A 12,629-nucleotide genomic window follows, 5' to 3' on the forward strand; every position below is an offset into this window, starting at 1 on the left:
TCTGAGCTCTCCATCGCTGCCTTTGGCCACAGATCGCCGGATCCCGTCCCTGTGGCTGGGAAGGGGAGCAGATGGAAACCACGGACGCATCCCAGCGCGACGTCGTCATCCAGCTGTCTGCGCGTGCTCGGCGAGCTGCCCTTTCTCCCTCGTCTTCATGGGCTTCCTCCCCGAGAAGAGACCTTCCATGGAGCGTGTAGGCGGCCTGTTGTATCAGCCACGGGGAGAGCCATTCCCTGCTGAAGATGACACAGGTGAGGGGTACACCTCTCACCACCAGACGTCCCGGCGTCTCCGTCTACGAGGTAACACAGAAGCTCCGCCCCTGTTTATCCACGATGGGCGGGAATCATGGCCAGCCGAGGAGACTTCCTTCCCCCAGTTCATCCACCCGGGGTCCCCGGGAAACACACCTCCCAGGGGTCAGGTCCTTGGGCCACAACCTCCCCCCTGCCCCCACCCACACGGTCTCCGGGCGTGGCTCTGGGACTCGCTTTGACCCTGGACAGTCACAAGCCGGGCACACACAGGCCCGCGTTTGAAAGCATCTCAGAAGCCTGGGCGTCATCGAGTAGGACGACCCTCCTCCCGATGGTTCCATTTCATCCTCCGGGACATGAAGCCCCGAACACTGCCACCTTGGAGAACGGGGGTTTCACAAACATGTGGTTGGCTCACTGCCTCAAAGTGAGGGCCAGCTGAGCCAGGGGCTGTGGCCCCCGCACCCACTCTGCTCCTGGTGGTCACCCCGGACACCGTCCTATCCCCCACCCCGCCCCACCCCCCAGCACAGCCCTTGGCTGTCATTTCCCCGAAAGACGGCGGATTGAAGCGGTTGGTTGCACAGATTTCAGAACAGGTTTTGAGAGAGGTTCATGCTTTGTTTGCAGACGGTCCCAGGACTGTGTTCCGATCGTGTCTGGGGTACACTCCAGAGGAAATCTGATTGTCCCCAAAAGTGTTAACAGGAAGAGGAAGCCACGCCTCCTTTGATCCGCTTTTGTGCCCACGCTTTTCCCCATTCCCTGTTTACAAGCCTGAATCAGCAGCAAATACAGCCATACAGACACACATACACACATACATACATACATACATACGTGTGTGTGTACCATGTACATTTTGGCTGACTCAAGGAATAAGAGGACATCTTGTGTCCCACGAACATTTGCTCACACCCCTGCGGATGGGACAGCTTAAGCACGGAAGTCTAAGAACAAGTCAGACGGCCCAGCTGGTGTGGCTCAGTGGGTTGAGCATCAGCCCGCGAACCAAGAGGTCCCAGGTTCGATTCCCGGTCAGGGCACATGCCCAGGGTTGCAGGCTCAATCCCCAGTGTTGGGCGTGCAGGAGGCAGCCGATCCATGATTCTCTCTCATCATGGATATCTCTCTCTCTCTCTCTCTCTCTCTTTCTCTCCCTTTCTCTCTGAAATCAATAAAAAATGTATATTTTTTTAAAAAGGCATTCTCTGCTTAGGGCTATGCAAAACCAGGCCCAGGTCTATATTTCAGTTACAACAACTACATTTCAGATGTATATAATAATGGTCGAAGCATGGAAAACCCCACTAACCCATTTCCCCTGTTTGGTCTGCACGGTGCTGTAGTCAGTGGGATGGCTGCGTTGGGTATTTCTAAACCTCCAGCACCCGAACAGGAGCATAGTAGGCAGCGGCCTCTCATTTTCCCCCCTGATTTTTGCTCCTTGAAAAAAAAGTATAAAAACTACGGAGTCGTCCTCGCCATAGCCAGTCTGTGCCTACCATACACAGGTGCCTGGAGTGGCCCTCTATCGGGGGACCACCAACCCCAGCCCCCACTTCCTTCCGTACACTACAATGCAGCAACATTTCACTCTCGACCCCCAGGTCCCAGGTGTCTCTTTAATATCAGATAGAAATCAACGCCAAGGGCTAGAGCTCTACATTTCCAGAAAAGGCCTGAACAACTGCTTTAAGTTACTTCCGAAAGGCGAGGCAGACGAGTCTCATCCCTAAGCTCAGACACACGGGAGGGAAGTCGGCGGCGGGAGGGGGGACACAGAGGGAGGCGGCCTCCTCGAGGGTGCGCACGGAGTCCTAGCCGCCAAGGGAGCTTCTCGCATCGCTCTCCCCCCCGCAGTCCTCCCGGGGCGCCCGCCAGCATCATACGAAGCAGCAGTACTTCTTCCACCAGGACTTGGAGAGGGTTCGCATTTTGTCCGGAGTCCTGCTTTTGGGCTTCTTGGGTGGCGGCGGCGGCGGCGGCTGCTGCGTGTCCGAGTACTGGATGCCGGCCACGATGGCCGCGTCGAAGACCTCCTTGAGGTTTTTCTGAGTCAAGGCCGAGCACTCGATGTAGGAGGCGGCCTTGACCTCCTCGGCGCACAGCCTGGCCGCCTCCTCGGGCACCGGCTTCTCCTTGCACTTGTCCAGCTCGATGAGGACCTTGACGTCCTCCCGGAGGTCCGACTGCGTGCCCACGAGGATGACGGGGGCCCTGGGGCAGTGGCGCCGGATCTCGGGCACCCACTTCTCGGTCACGTTCTGGAAGGAGGAGGGGCTGACCACGCTGAAGCACAGCAGGAAGATGTCCGCGCTGGTGTAGCACAGAGGCCGCAGCCGGTCGAACTCGTCCTGCAACAGAGTCATCGGTTATTTTTTTAAAAAAAAATATGTATTTGTGTTGATTTCAGAGAGAGGAAGGGAGAGGGAGAGGGAGATTGAAACATCAACGGTGAGAGAGAATCATGGATCAGCTGCCTCCTGCACGCCCCCTACTGGGGATGGAGCCCGCAACCCGGGCCTGTGCCCTTGGCCGGAATTGAACCTGGGACCCTTCAGTCCGCAGGCCGATGCTCTATCCATAACCGGATAGAGCTACCCAGGGTTACTTTTTCAGTCCATCTCATCCACAGAAAGACCACCTTTACATATATATATGTAACATATATATATATTGATTTCAGAGAAGAAGGGAGGAGGGAGATAGAAACATCCATGATGAGAGAGAATCATGGATTGACTGCCTCGTGCACGTCCCCTACTGGGGATCAAGCCCGTAACCTGGCATGTGCCCTTGACCAGAATCAAACCCAGGACCCTTCAGATTGCAGGGTGACGCTCTATCCATTGAGTCAAACCGGATAGGGCCACCCAGAGTTATTTTTTAAGTCCATCTCATCCACAGAAAGACCACCTTTACATTTAATAATTAAAAAAATATATATATATAAATATTTCAGAGATGAAGGGAGAAGGAGAGAGAGACAGAAACATCAGTGATGAGAGAGAATCATGGATCGGTTGCCTCCTGCACGCCCCACACTGGGGACCGAGCCCGCAACCCGGGCCTGTGCCCTGACCGGGAATCGAACCCTGACCTCCTGGTCCACAGGCTGATGCTCAACCCCTGAGCCACGCCGGCCGGGCACCTTCCCATTGTTCTTGAAAGGGTCTGGCAGGGAATAGAAATCCCACCGGTTATGGAAAGAAGGGCCCGTGTCTAAGGAAGGACCCTGCGGCTCCCCTAAGTGGGGCCTGCACTCCCGGACTCCCGGAATCTGCCAAATGCGTTCCAACGTTTTCATCGACGCCCGTGACCTCCTGGTCACTGACCACAGAAAAAGTCCGTAAACTGGGTGGAGTTTAGAAATACAATGGACCTTAGCCTTCAGGTGAGAGTAACAGCTTCTCCTCTAGAATGCAGACAGCATCCATGCTGATTGACCCCCAAGTCTCCCACTGACCAACGTCCATCAACACAGCTCCTTTCTTTTTCTTTTAAACTCCATCTTTCAGAGAAATGTAATAATTTTTAAAAAATATACTTTATTGATTTTTTCACAGAGAGGAAGGGAGAGGGATAGAGAGTTAGAAACATCGATCAGCTGCCTCCTGCACACTCCCCACTGGGGATGTGCCCGCAACCAAGGTACATGCCCTTGACTGGAATTGAACCCGGGACCCTTGAGTCCGCAGGCCAACGCTCTATCCATTGAGCAAAACCGGCCAGGGCACAGCTCCTTTCTTTACGAGTCCAGCCCTGCCCACCCTCCTGCGCACCCTCCTGTGAGCCATGCCCATTTCATGCCATCCGCACTGCGGGCACCAGGGCACACACAGCACAGAAAGTGAAGCTCATCAGACCCAGCATGGAAGCTGAGGACCTGTGAGGCCACTCTCTCCCCAACTCAAAGAATGGGTGCCTTGCCCGGCGTGGCTCAGTGGGTGAGCGTCGGCCTAGGAGCCAGGAGGTCACAGTTCGATTCCCGGTCAGGGCACAGGCCCGGGTTGCAGGCTCCATCCCCAGTGTGGGGCGTGCAGGAGGCAGCCGATCCATGATTCTCTCTCATCATGGATGTTTCTCTCTTTCTCCCCTTTTCCCTTCCTCTCTGACATCAATGAAGAACAAACAAACCGGAGCCGCTCAATGTCATACACAACATTGGTTAATGCATTCTCATTCTTGCTCAATATAGCCCTTTCTTCCTGCTTTATCACCGCTTTTCCACCCTTCCTTCCCTTTCTCTTACTTCCTTTGCCCCTGCCTCTCTGACCACCAGAGGTCTCCGTGCAGGGCGCTTTGGGGAGATAGAGGAGCAGAGGAAGGGTACACCCATCTACCCTGAAGGCACAGAGACGGGGACGGCGTAAGTTAGAGTTGGTTACGTGAAGCAGCCCTCGTGCTTCTGCAGCCGCCCACTTCACAGGCCCATGCTGGACACCAGGCACCGTGCAGGGCCGGGGGGGTGGCTGGGCACAGACAGACCTGGCCTCGGTTATTAAAGAAATACTAGAGGCCCTTTGCACAAAGATTCGTGCAATAGGCCATCCTTCCCCTGGCTGCTGGCACCGGTTTTCCTCCGGCACCCGGGACCCAGGCCTTTGCTCCAGCCGCAGCGGAGAAGCCAAGCCTCTTCAGTCTTCGCTCCGCACCTGCGTATGCAAATTAACCGGCCATCTTTGTTGGGTTAATCTGCATGCTCACTCCTGATTGGCTGGTGGGCATGCAGAGGTACGGTCAATTTGCATCTTTCTCTTTTATTAGTGTAGACCATCTCTGAGTCAGGATATTTCTATATCTCACACCCAACAGCCCCCTGTGGCACTATATTCAGCTACTTGAAAGCTTTCACTCGACTCTCTTGTAGGAAGATATTGACATCATCTTGTTCCTGTTTACTATTTCTGTCTGTGGCCGCCGAGCATCCTCAGGTGTCACGTGACAGATGATTTCCCGGGGCCAGGAAAGGTTCCGTGCCACCCAGGTTTTTGTGACGAACTGCCAAGGTCCGATTATTGACACACGACCATTCACATGCACATGACTCCGCATCCATCTTCCCAGGAATAAAGGAAACCCCAAGTGTGTCTCATGTGAACGCACTTGCTTTGTTTGGACACTCCATTTCCATCGCCGGGTGACAACCGTCTGACGGTATTAACGTCGGCCGGCTAACGTGATCAGGAGTGACGGGGGCATCTCAGAATGCCAGTCTCCTGTGAGCGAAAGTCAGAAAGAATGACTTGGGTTTCTCGGTGCCAGCTTCGCGCTGAAAGAATCAACACAGAAACTCGGCCAGGTGTAGACCACGGCCCGGCTCTGAAGTTCAACGGATGAAACGTTCCCTCTGTTCTCCTGACGCCCCGAAGGAGAAGCATGAAACCGAGAGCCGGTGTGAGGTCAGCTCCCTGGGGGCGCCTGCACTGGCGTCTTGGAAGGCCCTCACCCTGGGCCGTGCCCTGGCGTCTGGGGTTGCATTACCGGTAAAAAGAGAGGCCAGCTCAGGGCCCGGGGCCCGCGACAGGGCGGGCGTTGGAGATCCGGCTCCCCGGACTTCTGGAGGTTCTGGCGCAGGGATGCGGGAAGCCGAGCAGAAAGGAAACCCTCCCGCTCATCGCCGGACCAGAAACCCTAGATAGTTGCTGAAAGAAATGCAACGCACGTGTGTGCGGCGAGGCCAAGGGGGACGTGCCCTCGAGGCGATGTGCCCGGCGGCCCGGCGGTCCCTACGCCTTGGGCTCTGTGGGGAGGATCTGGTTCAGGGGCCGGGCCGGCCAGGCAGGCAGCCGGGCAGTAGGTCCGTCCAGCTGCCATCTGATTATTTATTTAATTTTTTGGTAGAAAGGCTTTTCCACGCGCCTCCTGGGTCCAAAGGCTGGAGGCTTTTCAGCTCCTCTTGGCAGGGCTACAACGGACCAGTCTTCTTGAAGCGGCCCGCCCCTCCCCCGCCCTTTCCCGGATGCCACAGGCACGTTCCCCAAAGTCCTCGGTGTCGGATCCGTTTTCACTCGAGGAAGACTGCGAGTCTGGCGTTGGAACCTCCTTTTGACATCTTCTGTGCTCACCTCGCCTCCCCAGCAAGAAAAGTCACGGGCGCAAGGAGCGATTTCTTGGTGATTTGGATTCTTGCTCTGAGCTTCGGCAGGGAACCTGCTGTGGGGCCCCAGGGTATGGCTGCCTGTGCTCACACAGGAGCCGGCTGAGTCACTCACTGGACATCCACCAGGCAATCCTGGGAACTGCCTGGAGGAGGGGCATTCCATTGGCTGAGTCAACACTAAGTGACTATGACAGGAGTCAAAACAAGTCCTTTACAAGGTAGTCCATCAGCTCCGGAGCAGGTGGGGAGGAAAGGGCGATCGCTTTGGCCAGCTTTGCCAATTGTCAAAACCAATATTAACTGCCCTGACCGGTTTGGCTCAGTGGATAGAGCGTCGGCCTGCGGACTGAAGGGTCCCGGGTTCGATTCCGGTCAAGGGCATGTACCTTGGTTGCGGGCACATCCCCAGTAGGAGGTGTGCAGGAGGCAGCTGGTCGATGTTTCTCTCTCATCGATGTTTCAAACTCTCTATCCCTCTCCCTTCCTCTCTGTAAAAAAATCAATAAAATATATTAAAAAAACAAAAACAATACTAACTGATACTCGGGGAACAGAAAACAACAGACTCCATCTTCCCAGCTGTGTGTATTTCCCAGTTTCTACACCTGGTTTTCTACAAATGGTCAGATAAGTACCCTCCCTCAGGACATAAGCAGGTACACTTCACTAACTAGGACATCAGGTAAGAAATATGACAATCTCAACGAAAACACTGCTGGGTGACCAGACGAATCCATTCTGAATACCCCCAAAACCTCGCAACTTAGCATCCAACTCCTTTATTCTCTAAACATAAATGTCTTGCATGAAAATATTTCTCAAATGATTCACATGGTTCTCTGACTTTTTATTTTCTCTTAAAAAAAATATATATTTTTATTGATGTCAGAGAGGACGTGAGAGGGAGAGAGAAACAGAAACACTAGTGGTGAGAGAGAACCATGGATTGGCTGCCTCCTGCACGCCCCACACTGGGGATCGAGCCCACAACCCGGGCATGTGCCCTGACCGGGAATCGAACTGCGACCTCCTGGTTCATAGGTTGACCACTGAGCCACGCCGGCCGGGTACAACTTCTTCTTAAAAGTAAATGGTCAGGTGGCAACACTTCAGAAAGCAAGCGAAGGAAGCACTTCTCCCTGCCTACAAAGCAGCCCCCACCCCCCCGGGCACTTTCCCTAAAGCTGGCAAGTGTTGGCTATGAGTCCTTATCGTAACCTGCACGGTTATTAACGGTCATTCCGGTCATTCCGGCAAACTCAAAAGATGGCACGCTGGGCTCTAAAGAGAACAGAGCCCGGCCGGTGTGGCTCAGTGGTTGAGCGTCGACCTAGGAACCGGTAGGTCACGGTTCGATTCCCGGTCAGGGCACAGGCCCGGGTTGCAGGCTCCATCCCCAGTGTGGGGCGTGCAGGAGGCAGCCGACCCATGATTCTCTCTCATCACGGATGTTTCTCTCTCTTTCTCAATTCTCCCTTCCTCTCTGACGTCAATAAACATATATTTAAAAGGAAATAAAGAGAACAGAAACTTCGGTGGCTTGAGAGCCGTGCCACGGGGGAGCTGAGTGATGATGAGCCCCTGAGCTCTGGGCGATGTCCTCTCCCCTATATCCTCCCCGTCACTCCCCCGGCTGCCTCATCCGAGAGCCGGGCCCTCAAGACGGGAATAAATGCTCACGATTCGAAAGACCGCGTTCCCGTCCAGCCCTCCCCCGCAGCGCCGGCCAGCTCCCACCCCCGCACCTCTGCCTCCAAGGACAGCAGTGGCCCTGGGGAGTCGAGCCCCAGCTTAGAAAGGGACACAGGGACACGGACGGACATCAACCCCCCCTTCTCGTCAGGACATGCCCTCACCATGTCTAACACATAGATTATAAGATACGACCAACTCACTGTGAGAAATGATTACAAAGCATTTTTCCCCCCCATAAAAACCAGAAAGTAAACAAGATCAGAAACTCCTGTGAGGTAAGGACTGTTCTTGACCCTGCTGACCCCCCCCCCCCGCCCCGCCGTCCTGCCCACCCACAGCTGGCCACACCCCGTTTTACGGGTGCAGAGATTTCCTGCACGCCCGCCTCGGAGAGGGGCCCGCCGCAGGGGTGGGGCGACGGCGTGCGGGTGCAGAGTTACCCAATGACGCAGGGAGGCTGCTGGGAGGCCGACAGGGAGCCGTTTCCTGTCCCAGCACGGAATCAGGATGTGATACTGACCTGTCCCGCCGTGTCACAGAGCTGGAGTCTCACGGGCCGCCCGTCCACGGACACCACGGCTGAAAAGACAAGACCAGAACGATGAGCAGGGGTCGTCTCTTAAGCACGCGCCCAAGAATCACCGTGTTGGCCTGCCCCACCATCCTCACTCGGACCCTGCGGCTCCTGTCCTGGGACCCCCAATCCATGAAAGCCTTGCCTAAAACAAGGGGCCCACAAGGCATCTTCTATATATATATAAAAGGCTAACGTGCCACGTGTCCCCTCGGGAGTTCGACCGGGAGAACAGGAGTTCGATCACTTGCTATGATGAGCGCTGACCACCGGGGGGCGGCGCGGAATGTGGTGGGCGACCAGTGGCTATGGCGGCAGTGTACAGGTGGCGAGAGAAGGAGGAGGCGGGGAGGCGGGGAGGCGGGGAGGTGGGAGGCAGGGAACCTGATCGGCCCTGATGGCCAGCCAGTCCTAGGGACCCTACCCATGCATGAATTTCATGCACCGGGCCTCTAGTTTAAAAATATATATATCTATATATTTGCTGCCTCCTACACGCCCTCCCCCTCCCCACTGGGATGGAGCCTGCAACCCCGGCATGTGCCCTGACCGGGAATCGAACCCTGACCTCCTCCTGGTTCACAGGTTGATGCTCAACCACTGAGCCACGCTGGCCAGGCCACAAGGCATTTTTGTAAACCCCCCTCCAGGAGTGACAATTCCACCCACTGCCACCGACGAGGCAACCCTCCGCCCGCCCCCGAGCCTTCGCTGGCACCCCAGAAAGGCCTGCACTTTCCCGCGGCTGCTCCCCCAAGATTTATTTTCCGGCCACACTCGTTTCCAAAGATCTAGAAGCAACACGGGAGGGTGAGGGGAAACCAGCTTCGCAGCCTCACAAAGGGCTGTTTTCCCCTGGGAAACAGCCCGAAACGCCCGGGTCTATCATGAAACCGTAGCTTGTTTTGGGAACGTGTGCGGACGCTGGCTGCCCGCGCGGTCCTGTTTATCAGAGAGGGCACGGCTGGCCTCTCCGGGCCGGCTCCGGGGGTGGGGGTGGGGGGGCTCAAAAAATTAAAGGGAGAGACAGCGTGCCCACCCGGCCACAGAGTGGGGTCCCTGGGAGGTTCTGGAAGGTCCCCGCCCGGCCTGGAAGGTTCTACGGGACCTGAGCACCCTGTTCTGGCTCAACATAACTTTCTACATTGTTCATAAATCTGGAGATTAGTCCGTGGAACCGACACAAAAGGGGAAGACAACAATGCCATTGAGGGGGGCAGGTGGGAAACCCAGGGGCCTAGCACAGTGTATCCAGGGCACATCTGGGACGGAGGAGAGCCAGCGCTGGCCAATCACGACTTTTTAAGAGGTAGAGAAGCGCCCTGACCGGTGTGGCTCAGTGGATAGAGCGTCGGCCTGCGGACTCAAGGGTCCCGGGTTCGATTCCAGTCAAGGGCATGTGCCTTGGTTGTGGGCACATCCCCAGTGGGGGGTGTGCAGGAGGCAACTGATCGATGTTTCTCTCTCATCGATGTTTCTAAGTCTCTATCTCTCTCCCTTCCTCTCTGTGAAAAATCAATAAAATATATTTAAAAAAAACAGAGATGGAGAAGCATTTAAAAACAAACAAACCCAGAGAGTGTTTCCCACTAGTTTCCGTGGATTTTCACTTTCCCCTAAATTTGCAAAAAGACCTGAAAAATCAAGGTAAAGGGTCCCTTTATCTTTGCATCTACCCAACCAAGTCACATAGCGCCCGGTTTATAGGAGCTTCGGCAGCTCCCAGAGAGAGTGAAGGAGATGATCCTCAGAATCACAAACAGCCGGTGGGGGCGGGGGGAGAGGGGGCGGCCGGGGCAGGGGACGGGGGGCCTCAAAGAGAAAGAAATCCTGTTTATCCTCCGGCTTAACCCCAACCTCAGCCTCCGCCAGGCCCGCTAGGTCTCCTGCCACCAAATCCACTCCTTTTCCGCCCTCTCCGCGGCCCTTTGAAGCGGAGATGCCCCGGCGAGAGGAGCCGCCCGGAGGGAGGGAGGGAGGGAGGGGCGGGCGCGAGGCCACAGGTACTGGCACCTGTGCGCCCCCTTCCCGGGGACCCGCGGCGCCAGCCACGTCGACCTGCCGCCACGCAACTTCCCGGCGCCGCAAACCGACCGGGCAACCTGCGCTCGACCTGTTGGCTCCCCGGGGGCTCCCCGTTCCTCGGTCACCCCCAGGCTCGCGCTCCCGTCCCCACCCCCGCCGCGGGCTCCGCGTTTAGGCTTCCCCATTCTCTCTCCCCCCGCTCGCGGGGTCCCCCAAGGCTCGGGGACTGTGTGTCCCGCACTCCGCACTGGGGTCCGATCCCTGGATCCCTGGCCGGAGCCGGGCCCGGGGTTCTGCAGCCGCCCCGGGTCCCCGCGATCCCCAGCCCCGATCTCCCTCCTCCGGGCCCACCGGGTCGGTCAGCACCGCGCCCGCGGACGGCGCCCCCCGCGCGCGCCCCCCGCCCCTCCCCGCGCGCCCCCCGCCGCCGGCTCACCCGAGAAGTTGTCGAAGGCGGTGGGGATGTACTCGGTGGGGTACCCGTTGGTGGTGTAGCTCACCACCAGGCTGGTCTTGCCCACCGCGCCGTCGCCGACCAGCACGCACTTGATGCCGCGGCCCTCGGCGCCGCCCGCGCGCCCCCGGCCCCCCGGCGCCCCCGGCCCGCGCCCCCCGCGCCCCCCGCGCTCCCGGCGCGGAGGCACCGGCGGCGCCTCGCAGCGGCCGGGGAACGCGGGGTCCCCCTGCTGCGGGGGCATCGGTCCGCGCTCGTGGAGGTGCCGGCGCGGGCGAGCAGGGCCGGGCGCAACCGCCCCTCCGTCCCGGAGCCTCCCTCCGGCGGGGAGGCGCTGTCACCGGCCGCCGCGGGCGCGTCCCCGGCCCCGAGAGCCGCGCTCCCAGGCCGCGCGGCGCCCAGACAAAGGGAGCCCCGGGGAGTGCGGCTCTGCGCTCCGGCGGCGCCGCCGGCTCTGCCCGCGCGATCCGAGGACTGCGGGCCGCGCGCCGTGGAGCCCGGGCGCGCTGTCTCCGCCCGGCTTTCCGGCGACGCCACGCGCGGGGGGCGGGCGCGGAGGGAAAGGAGGCGGGTCCGGCCGGCGGCGGGTCCCGGCGCTGAGCCCACAGCGCCCCCCGCCGGCGCGCCGGGACGGTGCACCCGCTCCGGAGGCGGTGCCAGCCCGGCGGGCGGGGGACTGGGGCGCCGGTTCCCCGGACTCCGAACCCCCGCGCCGGGAACCGCCCCGCCCCGCGAGCGGCGCCCGAGGTGTGGCGCCTGCTGGAGCCGCGCCGTTCCGAGCAGGTGGCTCCCCAACGCCCGAGAGGGACACCCCGGCTCCTGCCCCCCCACCGAGCCGCCTCTCTGCGCCCACGTGGGCGAGAAGCCCGAGTTCCCTCCTGTTCCCAGCGCCCCCTTGCACCCCACCTCCCATCTCCTCCGACCCTGTGCTGGGGGGCCCCTCGCCGGCCACAGCGCTCCACCCCCGGGGGGAAATGAAGGGTCTGTGGGAGCATGTGGTCCGAAGGAGACTGAATTAACAGGCAATTTAAAAAAAAAAATTTTTTTTAATTGATTTCAGAGAGGAAGGGAGGGGGAGATAGAAACACCAGTGATGAGAGAGAATCATGGCTGGGTGGCAACTTTTTTTTTTTTTAAAGTTCATCACGCATGTGTGTGTGTGTTATTAAAAAAACAACAACATTGTATAGTTATTTTCTTCTAAAATAATTTACTCTTTTCTTTTTTTCCAATTTGGGAGCAAAAGGATGAAGGTCATTGTTTAATGCTCATTTGACTTTCTCTTTCGCTCGCCATGAAACAGCACCTTTCTTTATAGCCCCAATTCCTTCACTCCCTTCACTGTAATTTGGGGACAATATAATCTGGAAAAAAAAATCCATTCTTTTCTTTGACAACTTCCTGTCTACCTTCTCTTACACGCAGCCAACAGTCCATTCAGAAAGCAGGGGGGGGGGGGGGGGGGGCGGGTCATCTGTCACACTCTCAACACAAAGATAAATCGAAAAAGAAAAC

General features: G+C 57.7%; 1 protein-coding gene across 1 annotated transcript; it reads right to left on the minus strand.

Annotated features, from left to right (window-relative positions):
* Positions 1–826: 826 nt before the first annotated feature.
* Positions 827–11,640, minus strand: RHOU (ras homolog family member U). Its single transcript, XM_079763500.1, has 3 exons — positions 11,097–11,640; positions 8,582–8,640; positions 827–2,617 (listed from the first exon to the last, which is right to left on the minus strand). The coding sequence occupies exons 1-3, from the start codon at positions 11,356–11,358 to the stop codon at positions 2,147–2,149; spliced, it is 792 nt and encodes a 263-aa protein (XP_079619626.1). The 5' UTR covers positions 11,359–11,640; the 3' UTR covers positions 827–2,146.
* Between the last annotated feature and the right edge of the window lie 989 nt (positions 11,641–12,629).

This window comes from Cnephaeus nilssonii (assembly GCF_951640355.1).
Source record: "Cnephaeus nilssonii genome assembly, chromosome: 23".
In the NCBI taxonomy this organism is placed as follows: Eukaryota; Metazoa; Chordata; class Mammalia; order Chiroptera; family Vespertilionidae; genus Cnephaeus; species Cnephaeus nilssonii.